The sequence below is a fragment of the Triticum dicoccoides genome, chromosome 1B (assembly GCF_002162155.2).
Source record: "Triticum dicoccoides isolate Atlit2015 ecotype Zavitan chromosome 1B, WEW_v2.0, whole genome shotgun sequence".
Taxonomy (NCBI): Eukaryota; Viridiplantae; Streptophyta; class Magnoliopsida; order Poales; family Poaceae; genus Triticum; species Triticum dicoccoides.
In genome coordinates this window covers 506844686-506861912 of record NC_041381.1, presented here as the reverse complement: position 1 = coordinate 506861912, position 17227 = coordinate 506844686, and the positions used below count along the sequence as shown (strand labels likewise).

General features: G+C 43.8%; 1 protein-coding gene across 1 annotated transcript; it reads right to left on the bottom strand.

The window, feature by feature from the left end:
* Positions 1–15628: 15628 nt before the first annotated feature.
* On the bottom strand, positions 15629–16312 carry LOC119307485. Its single transcript, XM_037583565.1, has one exon. It carries the CDS (start codon positions 16228–16230, stop codon positions 15913–15915), a length of 318 nt encoding a protein of 105 aa, XP_037439462.1. The 5' UTR covers positions 16231–16312; the 3' UTR covers positions 15629–15912.
* Between the last annotated feature and the right edge of the window lie 915 nt (positions 16313–17227).

Genomic DNA, 17227 nt, shown 5'->3' with positions numbered 1-17227 from the left:
TTCTGTCGTTTCTTTTTTTATATACTTTCAGGATCCAACTATTCGGAAGGCCTGTCCGGCAATACACTTGCCGAACACATGATGCAACAGCCAGGGAGAGAACAAGCCGCGCCAAATGTCTAGGTGGTCTCTATAACGAGCTTAATACCTGTTTTACTTAAAGTCCCGCAGCTTGCCCCTGGAGGGGGACATGTCAAATAATCCCATCTCTTGCTTATCGCACTATTTGTATCGTTCTGCTTTCATAGAAGCCCTTTTTTAATAATAAACAATACATAGCTTTTATCTATTATTGTATTCAACTATTTTTATACAAATGTGTTCAGTCATGAAATTATGCAACCGTACACCTGGGTACGGCAAATACACAGGGGCTTAAGCACCCCATAACATGGTGCGAGAAGACCGAACAATCTCATGAGTGCGGCACCCCGAACTTATAGCACTATATGCATCAGCTCCGAATCATGTCTTGGGTCAATAGTTGGGTTTGCCCGGCTCCCATGTTTTGGTACCTTATGTTCCGCAATGTTGGCTAAGGTAGCGCTGGGAGAACTACTGCGATTGTACCCCAGTTGAGCTGGGTTAACACCTTAGTAGAGAAAGCTAAAACTGACTGTCATGATAGTGCGAGAGACCAGTCGCTGTTCGCGAGGTTTTTCGAGTCCTTAAAGACTTATGCCGCTTAGAGCGAGGAACCGGACTTATCCGGCCTAGGCGTGGATAGCGCCCCGAACTCGATCTTCTGAATACTAGGGGCTTCGCCGAAATTTAAAATTATAGAATTCTATGGCTAACTGAGAGTGATAAAGCATTATAAGTCCGATGGCCTGGTTCGTTGTGCTGAACGCCTCCCTAGATGGACCCAAGAATGGGAACAAGAGCGCTCAGGGTTATCCCGAACACCCCAGCACTCGTGGCATGGGGTAGAAGCCGACGACTTGCATCTCTCAGATTTGATAAACGGCCGCACAGAAGGTAATATTTTAAATTAACAAGCGTTGCTTAACGCATATGAACAAAAGTTTTCAGCATACAGGATAACAGATGCGAGTCTACTCAAAAATTACATCTTTGGAGCATTCACCCGCTATAAGGCGGGCACCCTCCAGGACGCCCTTATAATACATCTCGGGCATGCGATACTCCTTGCCCGGCGGTGGCGCGTCCATCAATAGCTTCTCAGCGTCCAGCTTGCCCCAGTGCACTTTAGCACGGGCGAGGGCCCGACGGGCACCTTCAATACAGACAAAGCGCTTGACGACTTCAATATACGGGCAAGCGTCCACCAGCCGCCGCACCAGACTGAAGTAACTCCCAGGCATGGCTTCTCTAGGCCACAATCGAACTATGAGGCCCTTCATGGCCTGTTCGGCCACCTTGTGGAGTACGACCAGCTGCTTCAGCTGGTCGCTCAGGGGCACCGGATGTCCGGCCTCAGCATATTGAAACCAGAACACCTTTTCCATCGAGCTCCCCTCCTCATCTCGGTAGAATGCGGCAGCATCAGACACACTACGGGGCAGATCGACGAACGCTCCTGGAGAGCTCCGGATTCGGGTAAGTAACAGATAATTTACTTTTATATTCTTGCTTTGCATAAAGAATGCCTTACCCGCCACTATCTTCTTCATCGCCTCGATCTCCTGGAGGGCCTTCTGGGCTTTGTCCTTAGCGGTTTTGGCACTCTCAAGAGCCAAGGCGAGCTCGGACTCTCGAGTCTTCGAGTCACGCTCCAAACTCTCGGGTTTCTCCACGAGAGCCTGGAGCTCTTGCCGCACCTCCGCTACCCGTGCCTCCTGCTTCTCGCTCGGTGCGCTCCAAGGCTGCACTGTTTTCGGCCTTGGACACCACTTTCTTCAGGGTCGCCACCTTGGTCGTGGCCCCTACAACGTTTGCGTTGGTCCTGTCGTTATTTGCAACCAAGTATTTCTTTATATACATGTGGTATTACATACCCTCCTTGTCCTCGAGCTGCTTCTTGGCACGGCCGAGCTCGTTCTCAGACCGCTCGAGGCTCTCCGTCAATGCATTGACCTCCGCAGTCAGTGCGGCAGAGGTCAGCAGCGCAGCTTGCATTCCCATATTGACATATTTATGTTAGACTCCTGCGTATATCTTTTTTAGATCCTCAGCTCGGCTTTTCTTTCCGAACACCAAACTGAGCATCAGGGGCTATTGTCTATGCGGTAACATTTTTATATGTTTTGAATACATACCTCAAAGCCTGTTAACAGGCTTGTATAGGCTTCTGTCAGCCCGCTCTTGGCGGACTGAACCTTCTGAATCACTGCACTCAAAACAGTGCGGTGTTCCTCGTCGATGGAGGCGCCGTTAAGCACCTCCAGCAAATTGTCCGGCGCCTCCGGGTGGACGGAGGTCGCCGGCGTCGTAGGCTTGCCCTTCTTACGAAGGCGCCGCCTGTCGGACTCTGGAATCGTTGATGGTTCCAGAGCAGTGTCCGGCCCAGGGCCGGACTTGGATCCCTCCGGGGCTTTACCCCCTTTGGGCCTGGAGTCCGGGAGGTCGCCTTGCGGCGCCTCCAGGACCACCTCCTCCTGGCTTAGTACCTTTTGGGACTCCACCGCGGCGTCGTCCGTAGGGAGAGGGGAGGAGGACGTCGGAAGTGAAGCACTATTCACATCCGACAAATCTAAGGAGCCGCTCGTTGAATCATCGAGCTAAGCCTTGGGCGGACTGCATGATCAAATTCGACGTCAGAAAATACCAAATAATAGAGGAGCGCCATAAGTTATTCGGATATCCGGATACTTACGATTTTGCCAGGGTCTTGACCCTGGATGGCCATTCCTCCCCGCCGTCTTCGGCATCGGAGGTGTAGTCCGTTAGGAGGGTTCTCCCCTTCTTGGACCCTCCGGCCTCCCCAGTTGGGGCGGCCTTCCTTTTCTTTCCTCCCCCCGTTGGAGGGGGAGAGGCTTCTTCTTCTTCCTCCTCCTTGTCCTCAGAGGCGGCGGGTGCTTCGGGGTTGTCAGGCGATGAATCCGACACCACCAGGCACCAGGAACTCTTTCGAGTCCCCGTGGCCTTCTTCTTGGCTTTCTTCTCCGGCACCACGTGAGGTGCCAGAACCAGCAGCTTCTCAAGCGAGCGTCTGCTGGGTCTTTGGGCAAGGGAGCCGGACAGTTGATCTGTCCGGCCTTCTTCTGCCAGTCCTGTTAAAGGGATGGGGGTTTTTGCCCCTCATCTAGAAGCCGGTGCGCGATGTCGTCAGACAAGTATCCGGCCTTCCTCAACTTTTTGATTTGCCCCTCCGTGACGGAGGAGGCCATCCATCTACCTCCCGCTCCGGACATGATTGGAGTAGGTTGAGGTGGGAAGTGCGGGCTTGGGCGTTGGAGCTCGAGTGCGCAGGGACGTTTAGGCAAAGGAGGAAGAAGGCGTAAATGGAAAGGGTAGATCCTTATCCCCTGATATGGGCGGCCGAAACTACGAGCCCCCACCGGCCTAATAAAACTCGCTTATCTCCCAAGCGCCGCGGTTAATGGCGCGGTTGGGTTACCCACGCCCGTATTGATGAGAATCCCGGAATAAGGGGACACGATCTCTGCTTTGAAAAGACGTGCCAAGGAAACCGCCTCGCTAAACGCGCTGAGGTGGAACGGTAAAATGAACAAAGGCTTGGCCGTGGCGTGATGTCACGCTACGGAATATGACAGCAGATTAGATTGGTACAGATATTATTCTCTCTACGATGGTATGTGGAACTTATTTTGCAGAGCCGGACACTATCCTTGTGTTCAACATCTTCTATGAAGTATTCGGAGGAGGAACCCGCCTTGCAATGCCGAAGACAATTTGCGTGCCGGACTCGTTGTCATTGAAGCCTGGTTCAGGGGCTACTGAGGGAGTCCTGGATTAGGGGGTGTCCAGATGGCCGGACTATGACCTTTGGCCGGACTCCCGGACTATGAAGATACAAGATTGAAGACTCCGTCCCGTGTCCGGATGGGACTTTCCTTGGCGTGGAAGGCAAGCTTGGCGATACGATATGAAGATCTCCTCCCATTGTAACCGACTCTGTGTAACCCTAGCTCTCTCCGGTGTCTATATAAACCGGAGAGTCTTAGTCCATAGGACGAACAACAATCATACCATAGGCTAGCTTCTAGGGTTTAGCCTCTCTAATCGCGTGGTAGATCAACTCTTGTACTACCCATATCATCAATATTAATCAAGCAGGAGTAGGGTTTTACCTCCATCGAGAGGGCCCGAACCTGGGTAAAAACATCGTGTCCCTTGTCTCCTGTTACCATCCGCCTAGACGCATAGTTCGGGACCCCCTACCCGAGATCCGCCGGTTTTGACACTGACACTCATGGCAAGGTAAACAATAGGTCTGGTACACAACACAACATACTTTATAGAACCTATGACTGTGGCATAGAAATGACTTTCATTCTCTTTCTGTCTTCTGCCGTGGTCGGGATTTGAGTCTTACTCAACTTTACACCTTGCAATACAGGCAAGAACTCCTTCTTTGACTGTTCCATTTTGAACTACTTCAAAATCTTGTCAAGGTATGTACTCATTGAAAATTCTTATTAAGCGTCTCGATCTATCTTTATAGATCTTGATGCCCAATATGTAAGCAGCTTCACCGAGGTCTTTTATTGAAAAGTTCTTATTCAGGTATCCCTTTATGCTATCCAGAAATTCTATATCATTTCCAATCAACAATATGTCATCTACATATAATATTAGAAATGCTCACAGAGCTCCCACTCACTTTCTTGTAAATACAGGCTTCTCCAAAAGTCTGTATAAAACGATATGTTTTGATCACACTATCAAAGTGTTTATTCCAACTCCAAAAGGCTTACAACAGTTCATAAATGGATCACTGGAGCTTGCACACTTTGTTAGCACCCTTTGGATCGACAAAACCTTCTGGTTGCATCATATACAAGTCTTCTTCCGGAAATCCATTCAGGAATGCAGTTTTGACATCCATCTGCCAAATTTCATAATCATAGAATGCGGCAATTGCTAACATGATTTGGACAGATTTAAGCATCTCTAGAGTTGAGAAAATCTCATTGTAGTCAACACCTTGAACTTGTCAAAAATCTTTTGCGACAAGTCGAGCTTCGTAAATTGTAACACTACTATCAGCATCCGTCTTCCTCTTGAAGATCCATTTATATTCTATGGCTTGCCGATCATCGGGCAAGTCCACCAAAGTCCACACTTTGTTCTCATACATGGATCCCATCTCAGATTTCATGGCCTCAAGCCATTTCGCAGAATCTGGGCTCATCATCACTTCCTCATAGTTCATTGGTTCATCATGGTCTAGTAACATGACTTCCAGAATAGGATTACCGTACCATTCTGGTGCGGACCGTACTATGGAAGACCTACGAGGTTCTGTAGTAACTTGATCTGAATTTTCATGATCATCATCATTATCTTCCTCACTAATTGGTGTAGGAATCACTGGAACTGATTTCTGTGATGAACTACTTTCCAATTCGGGAGAAGGTACAATTACCTTATCAAGTTCTACTTTCCTCCCACTCACTTCTTTCAAGAGAAACTCCTTCTCTAGAAAGGATCCATTCTTAGCAGCGAATATCTTGCCCTCGGATCTGTGATAGAAGGTGTACCCAACAATTTCATTTGGGTGTCCTATGAAGACGCACTTCTCTGATTTGGGTTCGAGCTTATCAGTTTGAAAACTTTTTCACATAAGCATCGCAGCTCCAAAATTTAAGAAACGACAACTTTGGTTTCTTGCCAAACCACAGTTCATAAGGCGTCATCTCAATGGATTTTGATGGTGCCCTATTTAAAGTGAATGCAGCTGTCTCTAATGCATAGCCCCAAAATGATATTGGTAAATCGGTAAGAGACATCATAGATCCCACCATATCCAATAAAGTGTGGTTACAATGTTTGGACACGCCACTACGCTATGGTGTTCTAGGTGGCGTGAGCTGTGAAACTATTCCACATTGTTTTAAATGAAGGCAAACTCGTAACTCAAATATTCTCCTCCACGATCAGATCGTAGAACTTTATTTTCTTGTTACGATGATTCTCCACTTCACTCTGAAATTCTTTGAACTTTTCAAATGTTTCAGACTTGTGCTTCATTAAGTATATATACCCATATTTGCTCAAATCATCTGTGAAGGTAAGAAAATAATGATACCCGCCACGAGCCTCAACACTCATTGGACAGCATTCATCGGTATGTATTATTTCCAATAAGTCAGTAGCTCGTTCCATTGTTCTGGAGAATGGAGTTTTAGTCATCTTGCCCATAGGGCACGGTTCGCAAGTATCAAATGATTCATAATCAAGTGATTCCAAACGTCCATCTTTATGGAGTTTCTTCATGCGCTTTACACCGATATGACCCAAATGGCAGTGCCACAAGTATGTTGCACTATCATTATCAAATTTGCATCTTTTGGCATCAATATTATGAATATGTGTATTACCAAGATCGAGATTCAATAAACCATCAACATTGGGTGTATGACCATCGAAGATTTTATTCATGTAAACAGAATAACAATTATTCTCTGTCTTAAATGAATAACCGTATTGCAATAAACATGATCTAATCATATTCATGCTCAACGCAAACACCAAATAACATTTATTTAGGTTCAACACTAATCTCGAAAGTATAGGGAGTGTGGGATGATGATCATATCAATCTTGGAACCACTTCCAACACACATCGTCACTTCACCCTTAACTAGTCTCTGTTCATTCTGCAACTCCTATTTCGAGTTACTAATTTAGCAATTGAACCAGTATCAAATGCACAGGGGCTACTATAAACACTACTAAGGTACACATCAATAACCTGTATATCAAATATACCCTTGTTCACTTTGCCATCCTTCTTATCCACCAAATATTCAGGGCATTTCCACTTCTAGTGACCACTTCCTTCGCAGTAGAAGCACTCAGTTTCAGGCTTTGGTCCAACTTTGGGCTTCTTTACGGGAGTGAAAACTTGCTTGACATTCTACTTTGAAGTTCCCTTTCTTTCCCTTTGCCCTTTTCTTGAAACTAGTGGTCTTGTCAATCATCAACACTTGATGCTCTTTCTTGATTTGCACCTTCGTCGATTTCAGCATCACAAAGAGCTCGGGAATCATTTGTGTCATCCCTTGCATACTATAGTTCATCATGAAGTTCCAGTAACTTGGTGATGGTGACTAGAGAACTCTGTCAATCACTATCTTATCTGGAAGATTAACTCTCACTTGATTCAAGTGATTGTAGTACCCAGACAATCTAAGCACATGCTCACTGCTTGAGCTATTCTCCTCCATCTTTTAGCTATAGAACTTGTTGGAGACTTCATATCTCTCAACTCAGGTATTTGCTTGAAATATTAACTTCAACTCTTGGAACATCTCATATGGTCCATGACGTTCAAAATGTCTTTGAAGTCCCGATTCTAAGCCGTAAAGCATGGTGCACTAAACTATCAAGTAGTCATCATATTAAGCTAGCCAAACATTCATAACGTCTACATCTTCTCCTGCAATAGGTCTGTCACCTGGCGATGCATCAAGGACATAATTTTTCTGTGCAGCAATGAGGATAAACCTCAGATCACGGACTCAGTCTGCATCATTGCTACTATCATATTTCAACTTAGTTTTCTCTAGGAACATATAAAAAAATAGGGAAGCTATAACATGAGCTATTGATCTACAACATAATTTGCAAAATACTATCAGGACTAAGTTCATGATAAATTAAAGTTCAATTAATCATGTTGCTTAAGAACTCCCACTTAGATAGACATCCCTCTAGTCATCTAAATGATCACGTGATCCATATCAACTAAACCATGTCCGATCATCACGTGAGATGGAGTAGGTTTTAATGGTGAACATCTCTATGTTTATCATATCTACTATATGATTCACGCTCGACCTTTTGGTCTCTAGTGTTCCGAGGCCATATCTGCATATGCTAGGCTCGTCAAGTTTAACCCAAGTATTCTGCATGTGCAAAACTTGCTTGCACCCGTTGTATCTGAACATAGAGCCTATCACACCCGATCATCATGTGGTGTCTCAGCACGAAGAACTATCGCAACAGCGCATACTTAGGGAGAACACTTATACCTTGAAATTTTAGTAAGGGATCATCTTATAATGCTACCGTCGAACTAAGCAAGATAAGAAGCATAAAAGATAAACATCACATGCAATCAAAATATGTGACATGATATGGCCATCATTATCTTGTGCTCATGATCTCCATCACCGAAGCATCATCATGATCTCCATCGTCACCAATGCGACACCTTGATCTCCATCATAGCATCGTTGTTGTCTCACCAACTATTGTTACTACGACTATCGGTACCGCTTAGTGATAAAGTGAAACAATTACATGGCGATTGCATTGCATACAATAAAGCAACAACTATATGGCTCCTGCCAGTTGTCGATAACTTTGTTACAAAACATGATCATCTCATACAACAAATTATATCACATCATGTCTTGACCATATCACATCATAGCAAGCCCTACAAAAACAAGTTAGACGTCCTCTACTTTGTTGTTGCAAGTTTTACGTGGCTGCTACAGCCTTCTAGCAAGAACCGTTCTTACCTGCGCATCAAAATCACAATGATTTTTCATCAAGTGTGATGTCTTAACCTTCAGCAAGGACCGGACGTAGCCACACTCGATTCAACTAAAGTTGGAGAAAAGACACTCACCAGCCACCTGTGTGCGAAGCACGTCGGTAGAACCAGTCTCGCGTAAGCGTACGCGTAATATCGGTCAGAGCCGCTTCATCCAACTATACCGCCGAATCAAAGTATGACATTCTGGTAAGCAGTATGACTATTATCGCCCACAACTCTTTGTGTTCTACTCGTGCATATAACATCCACGCATAGACCTGGCTCGGATGCACTGTTGGGGAATGCAGTAATTTCAAAAAAATTCCTACGATCACGCAAGATCTATCTCTAGGTGATTCATAGCAATGAGAGGGGAGAATGTTGTCTACGTACCCTCATAGACTGACAGTGGAAGCATTATGACAACGTGGTTGATGTAGTCATATGTCTTCCCGATCCGACCGAACCTAGCACCGAAGGTACGACACCTCCGCGATCTGCAAACATTCAGCTCGGTGACGTCCCAGGAACTCTAGATCCAGCTGAGGTCGAGAGAGAGTTTCATCAGCATGACGGCGTGGTGACGGTGATGATGAAGTTACCGGTGCAGGGCTTCGCCTAAGCACTACGACGATGTGACCGGGGTGGAAATCTGTGGAGGGGGCACTGCACACGGCTAAACAAATCAACTTATGTGTCTATGGGGTGCCCCCTCCCCCGTATATAAAGGAGTGGAGGAGAGGGAGGGCCGGCCCTCTATGGCGCGCCCAGGGGGGAGTCCTACTCCCAGTAGGAGTAGGTTTCCCCCCTTCCCTAGTTGGAGTAGGAGAAGAAGGGAGAGGGAGAGGGAGAGAAGGAAAGGGGGGCCGACCCCCTTCCCAATTCGGATTGGGCTTGGCGAGGCGCTCCCCCACCTTGGCCGCCTCCTCCTCTCTTCCACCATGGCCCATTAAGGCCCATTGACTCCCCGGGGGGTTCCGGTAACCTCCCGGTACTCCGGAAAAATGCTTGAACCACTCAGAACCTTTCCGGTGTCCAAACATAGCCTTCCAATATATCAATCTTTATGTCTCGACCATTTCGAGACTCTTCGTCATGTCCGTGATCACATCCGGGACTCCGAATAATCTTCGGCACATCATATCACATAAACTCATAATACCAATCGTCATCGAATGTTAAGCGTGTGGACCCTACAGGTTCGAGAACTATGTAGACATGACCGAGACGCGTCTCTGGTCAATAACCAATAGCGGAACATGGATGCTCATATTGGTTCCTACATATTCTATGAAGATCTTTATCGGTCAAACCGCATAACAACATACATTGTTCCCTTTGTCATCGGTATGTTACTTGTCCGAGATTCGATCGTCGGTATCATCATACCTAGTTCAATCTCGTTACCGGCAAGTCTCTTTACTCGTTCCGTAATACTTCATCCCACAACTAACTCATTAGTCACAATGCTTTCAAGGCTTATAGTGATGAGTATTACCGAGAGGGCCCAGAGATACCTCTTTGAAACACGGAGTGACAACTCCTAATCTCGATCAATGCCAACCCAACAAACACGTTCGGAGACACCTGTAGAGCACCTTTATAATCACCCATTTACGTTGTGACGTTTGGTTGCACACAAAGTGTTCCTCCGGTATTCGGGAGTTGCATAATCTCATAGTCTGAGGAACTTGTATACGTCATGAAGAAATCAGTAGCAATGAAACTGACACGATCATAATGCTAAGCTAACGCATGGGTCATTTCCATCACATCATTCTCCTATGATTTGATCCCGTTCATCAAATGACAACACATGTCTATGATTAGGAAACATAATTATCTTTGATTAACGAGCTAGTCAACTAGAGGCATACTAGGGACTATATGTTTTGTCTATGTATTCACACATGTACTAAGTTTCCGGTTAATACAATTCTAGCATAAATAATAAACATTTATCATGAATTAAGGAAATAAATAATAACTTTATTGTTGCCTCTAGGGCATATTTCCTTCAGATGGATGTTCAACTTTCAGACCAGGCAGATAAAATTTGTTGGAAGTTAACCACAAATGGATTATTCTCTGTGAAATCCATGTATTTGGACTTAATTGACTCTGGACCATTGTCGAGGTCTCTGCGCATCTGGAAGATTAAAGTTCCACTCCGCATCAAGATCTTTATGTGGTTCGTCCACAAAGGAGTCATCTTGACCAAAGATAATCTGCTGAAAAGGAATTGGGTTGGTAACCCCAGGTGTTGTTTTTGTGATCAAAACGAAACGATTAAACACCTCTTTCTCGAGTGTCCACTTGCAAAATTGTTATGGCGATCTATTCATATAGCTTTTAACATCCAACCTCCAATGAGCATAGACACGTTATTTGGGACGTGGCTTAATGGAGTAGACATACACATAGCTAAACATATTCGGATAGGGATATGTGCTTTATTGTGGGCTATATGGAACACTATAAATGATATGATTTTTAATGGTACAACATTCACCAATTTTTTGCAGGTTATCTACAGAGCTATAGTTTGGATCCGTATGTGGTCGTTACTCACTCATGCGGATTACAGGGGGCCTATGGTTATTGGGTGCAAACGCTGGGATACGGTAGCACAGGTCATCTTCAGCTGATTTGGATGGCCAGTTAATAATAGGCTAGGTGTATAGGTATCGTAGCCTGTTTTCTATCGCCGGATGTGGCGCTTTATTGCCGGTTGTGGCACTTTACATATTTATTTTCTCCTTTTTTGCTCGGTTTTTGAGCTTCTTTGGATGTAAGACTCTGTTGCGACTTCTAATAATATGGATGCATCCATCAACTGATGCACACGCCGAAGGTATTCCTCAATTTAAAAAAAACGTGAACCTTTTTTAAATGTTTTATGACCCTTTTTTCAAAAAAAATGTGAACATTTTTTAATATTTGTTGATCATTTTAAAAAAAATAACATTTTTAAAAAAATAACATGGTTTAAAAAGTTTCATGATTTTTTCATTTGTGCTCGACAATTTTGAAAGTTTTTGGATCATGAACATTTTTTTAAAGTCCAACTTTTTTCAAAAAAAATCCAAACAAAATGGTATAAAAATAGAGAAAAAATGCTAGACCGAAACATTCTAGAAGGTTCCCAAAACATGGTTGAGGATTTTGACTGCAACAACCTCTACGACAGCGTCCTTGTTGCCATGGTCTACAATGACAACCATTGCAAATGAAGAAAAAAGAATGGAGCAAGGATGAACTGGTCTGATGCAAAGAAAACTGGTCGGTGCCACGTCAAGAGTCAAATGCCTAATCATCTTTCAAAACCACCTAAAATCTGACAAGTCGGCAGTAAAAGCACTGAAGGAGGAGCTTTATCCGCTTTGAGGATTTGGGAGTGAAAATCATATCAAATTCGAGTTCATGGGGTATTTGTCCCTCGGGACGCACTTGGGAGTGAAAAATGGAATTCTTTCATTATCATGTTGTAGTGTTTGCTCTCAAAATGGGCCGGCCCAAAACAAATCGTGCATGAGCTGCCTATATGCGAAATGCTGGCTTTTTTTGGAGAACACAATGAGGGTCAGTTAGGATTTGCCCATTTTTCTCATCAAAGAAATTTTAGGACATGATTGACCTGCCATGTAGTTAATGTTTCTTTTCGTAGTGAAATGTTGAAGGACGCATATATATACTACTCCCTCTGATCCATAATAAGTGTCGCAACAAACTAACCTAATTTCAAAGCTGCGATGCTTATTTTGGATCGGAGGAAATACTAAATTATTAATAATATTTCATTTACACAACATGCACGTAACTACCAAGGATAGGAAGTTGACACTGGTTTATGTCAAAAAATTAAAAAATAAGGCAAATCTATTATAAATGCTCACCCGAACGAGCCGCTGACACGCCCTTGTTGTTGTTCCCATATCATAGTCGGCCTAATCATGTGGACGACAGTGGAGAAGTCATCGTGCACGTGTGCCTAAACACTAGTGTTCTGGAGTTGCAATCGGCGTCGTTGAACTTTGAATCAACTTGAAGAACCTAACACCAAATCTTGTCGTCGCGTTCGCACAACGAGAAATCATAACCTTGCCGCACTGTGGAGTCAGTAGGAACCTAAGTCGGAGCACCATCTAATCCACTCTGACGGACGAACTCAATAAGGATTGAAACCCGAAAGACCAACTCAAAGATGAAGTACAGCTACCCACCCGGGCACTGCCTTTGCAAGGACTAAAACCCTAACATATCGACTAGCTGGAGCCGAAGCGCCATGATTCCTTTCCCCGCCATCAATCGTCGTAGCGACTAGCGGAGAGAGGCAAATCCACGGGCTCACCGACACAGATCGGCGGGGCCCTAGTCGCCTTCTGAGATGGTAAAGAAAGAGTCGTGTATGTGCAAAAATATTTCAATGTCATTACGTTGTGCAAATGAACAAAAATGTTGGACCGTTGGTTCTACATCAGGCCAGCCAACGGGGTGGCGTTTGGGAGCTCCTATACGGCGCTGCAGGCGCCCGTTGGCGCTCCTGGCGCCTGCAGCGCCCCGCGCTGGGCCAGCCCATGGAAAGTGCAAATCAGTGAACGCGAAAAGCTCGCAAAACACCACCACGTGATGACACACAAGTGCAACCAGCCAGATGAGCTACTTGCCGTTCGTGACTAGTAACATAGGCAGGAGCTTAATAACAAGGCTTCAGTGCTATTTTATTGAACATAATCATTCATCTACGGTACCAATTACTTTTTTTTTGAATTATTTCAAAAAAATATCGGGATTTTGAAAAAAGATCTTCGTTTTGGAAGAAAAAGTTCACAAACCTGAAAAAGGTTCATTGACTTTCGAAAAAAAAAGTTCATCGACTTTACAAAAAAATTTCATCAAATTTGAAAAATGTTAACAGATTTTAAAATAAAAAAATCAAATTTGAAAAACATTCATCGAATTTGATAAAGGTTCATCAATTTTGAAAAGCATTCATCGAATTAAAAAAATGATTTTAAAAATAAAGTTCATTGAATTTCAGAAAAGTTCATAATTTTGAAAAAAAAGTTAATTGATTTTCAAAAAAAGTTCATCAAATTCCAAAAAAGTTCATAAAAACTGAATACAGTTCACCGGATTTGAAAAAAAAGTTCATCAAATTCCAAAAAGTTCATAAAAACCGAAAATAGTTCACCGGATTTGAAAAAAAGTTCATCAAATTCCAAAAAAGTTCATAAAAACTGAAAATAGTTCACCGGATTTGAAAAAAAGTTCATCAAATTTGAAAAAAAGAATCATCCATTCTGAAAAAAGTTCACAAATCTAAAAAAGAATTCATCAATTTTATTTTTTTGCGAAAATTCAGAAAAGTTCACGCATTTGCAAAAGAAAAGGAAAAAAAGAAACAGAAAAAATGATAAGAAAAAAAAAAACCCGGTCGCGTTCTGGGAAAAGAATAGAAGTAGAAAAATGTGTATCTGCTCACATGCGGTTGGTTGTTCCGAGTGGTTGGTGCGTTGCTAAAGTGCATTGTAGGTTGCAGGCTCGAATCCTCCCCAGCGCACCTTTCTTTCCACGTTTGACAGAAAAAGAGATGGGAAGGGAAGGACCTGGGCCGGCCCGAAATCGCGGCAGGGGGTGCGCCCGTTAGCGCCAAATAGGGTTTACCGTGGCGTTTTATTAGACAAAACCTCTAGGATTCTTGTTTGGGTCTTGGAGGGCTGCAATTGCTAGGTATCGCTGATAAAGTAGTGCTCGCTAAATATGCTTCTCCTGGGCCGTCACACTAGCGGGAATAGAGAAGTGTTATGGGCTATTTCGAGAAGCTTCTTCCCCCGATTATGGAACCTCCCCCGATTATTTGAAGTAATAATATGAGAACTAAAGCTGAAATAAATATGATTTGTGGTGTTTGATTATTGTATAATGGAAATATCATAATAGAATGTAAATGCTCATGCATGTTTGCATGTTGAGTTGGTTTTTTATTATGAATGATTGCATGCTGTGGTGGACTTTTCTCCATGCATGTTGAATGATGAGAATTCTTTTTGCACATGTTTATCCTGATTTTTTCCATTTTTTTCGTTCTGTTTTTCCCTTTTATTTTCCTTTCCATCTTTAATTCATGAACATTTCACAATATCATAAAAAATCAAAAATCATGAACAATTTTTATTCGTTAGCATTTTTCTAATTTGTAAACATTTTCTAGTATTCTTTATGGTATTTTTGCGAATAAAATGACTTCGGTTCTTTGTGGCCATGTCATGAAGGCAGAGAGGTGTGTGTCCTCGCAGAGTCAATTATTCCAATCTGATGAGTTCATACTATTGTCTCTTGTTGCTTTTGTTTGTTTGATTTTCCGGGTTGTTGGAATCTTTCCTCGACATTATGGTGATGATTTTTTGATTCGACGGTCTACACTTGTAGGGGATCATCCCGGGCCCAAGTAGTTTCATTGCTCAAGGCTTCCCGTCTTGCTGGATAGGCGACTCAAGGTTTTAGATAACTTTATTGTTGATAAAGTTCTTGCAGGTGAATGAGTTGCAATATCACTGCTCTAGTGCAATTGCACTCTATTTACAAAAGTATTGGCGCTATGCCATCTAACAAAGATTGATACCACGGGGAAGCTGTCTACAAGAGATTTCATTGTAAATTTTAGTTGTAGGAATTACTTGTAATTTCTTGGATCTTGAATCTACAATCTATCTGCCATGGTTGCGAGTCTGAATAAATTTACATGTGTTTTCGCAAAAAAAATGTGATTCTATAGTTCTTCTAGAAAACCGCAAGTCTATAATTAGGGTGCCATACTTTACACAACTACATGCATGTAATAATTCCATATGGAATGCTACTCGTGAGTAGTATATAGGATGATGCTCATATATGGAATGATACTCATAAGCATACGGAATGACACGCATAGTATATATCAGTTACATGCGTGATTTAAATCGCAGATCGGATACTCATAATACAGATCAGTTAACTGCACCCACAACTTCATAAGAAAACATGCATATTTTGAAGAAGACACTGTGAACAACAAACTGACCCATAACAATCTAGCACAGATTCATCACCAAGAGCAACTCACATGATAGAAACCATGCCACCTTTGTCCAAAGATGGACCGGATGAAGAGCATTCAAAGAGTACCACAGCTACCGCCGACCCAAACGAAACAAACCACACATAGTTACGGCCATACGACCAGCACATCGCGAGGAAGCAGAGAAAACATACAAAAATGAAGCAAGCAGCTAAGCTTAGGCACGCTTGCACTTGAGGTTCCTCATGCAGGAGAGATGCATCTCGGCGACCTTCACGACCTTGGCAATGCCACGGCTCGGGCAGCTCCGCCCGGGCACGCACCGGATCTCGGCCTCCCGCTCCACCTGGCAGAAGCACCTGGGGTTCTCCACCATGGCGCAGCACCTCTCGCCGAACCCGCGCCGAAGGCAGTTGATGAAGTAGCTGCCCTGCGTCGCGCAGCTCTCGGGCGGGAACGCCGTGGCCGGCGTCGCCGCGAGCGCGGCGCACACGGCGACAAGAGCGAGCGCGGCGGCGAGCTTCACGGACGCCATTGATGTTTCTGTGGACTGGGATCGATCTGGATGGAGTCACAGGCCGAGGGAATGATGGATTCGCACAGCATGTGATGGTTTTTGATCTGTCTTCTACAAAGCGCTTGGCGGTAGCGGCAGCAGTCACGTGCAGCGGACCCGCTGCGACCGCTGTCGCCTCATTTCCTTATTTGTTTATTGCTCGAAAGGTAATCCAGCACTGTAGCAAATTGCTTTCATCAGAATGCACCACGTGAAGTGGCAGTCCATGACCCACGAGGTGGGCTATAATTAGCACCCTCCATTCATTTGACAGCCCTTACTAAAGAGAATACACGATTTTGAGAGGTTCACTTCACAATAACTCTGAAGGATGTCCCGCATTTTAATAGCTCCTCAGAGAGAGAAGATTATTAACTGGAGATGCGGTAGGTGCAATCAGTGGCGAATCTCGGAGGAAAATACAGGGCAGACTCAAAGTCAAAGGTGTGAAGAAAAATCCATTAAGTCTCAATTCTTTTGTTCAAAGAAGTCTAGAATTTGCCATAATACTACTAGAAACATGTATTATTAATTACTAATTTCTATTTTGCATTTCTAGAGGGCAGACTCAAGCCTATTAAAGCATGCCCAGTTCATTCGCCACTGGGTGCAATTACTACTCCCCTCACGTGAAAATCAGAACTGTTAGCTCTCTCGAAATAGGCTTTCGCCCCCACGATATTGACTAGAGCACGACGCGCGTCTTGCTGCGCCCGTTCTTCATGCATGAGTTAAGTACTTATTTTCATTTATACGTGGTTTTATTATCATCGGCCGGCTTGATGTGTATAATTATCACTTACTTATCTTACATAGCATTGCCACTGTAATAGCTTCAGTCTAACTGAAGTAACAACAGGACTAATCGTTAGCTCTATGTATGATTCATACATGTTATCATGGAATGAAATGCTCCAAAGTTATGATATATACTGTTCATTGTTTTTGAAATAGCTAACCACTCATGCCAAGTAGT

Excerpts from the sequence above, each read along its gene's own strand:
- LOC119307485 (XM_037583565.1), bottom strand. The coding sequence starts at position 16,230 with ATGGCGTCCGTGAAGCTCGCCGCCGCGCTCGCTCTTGTCGCCGTGTGC.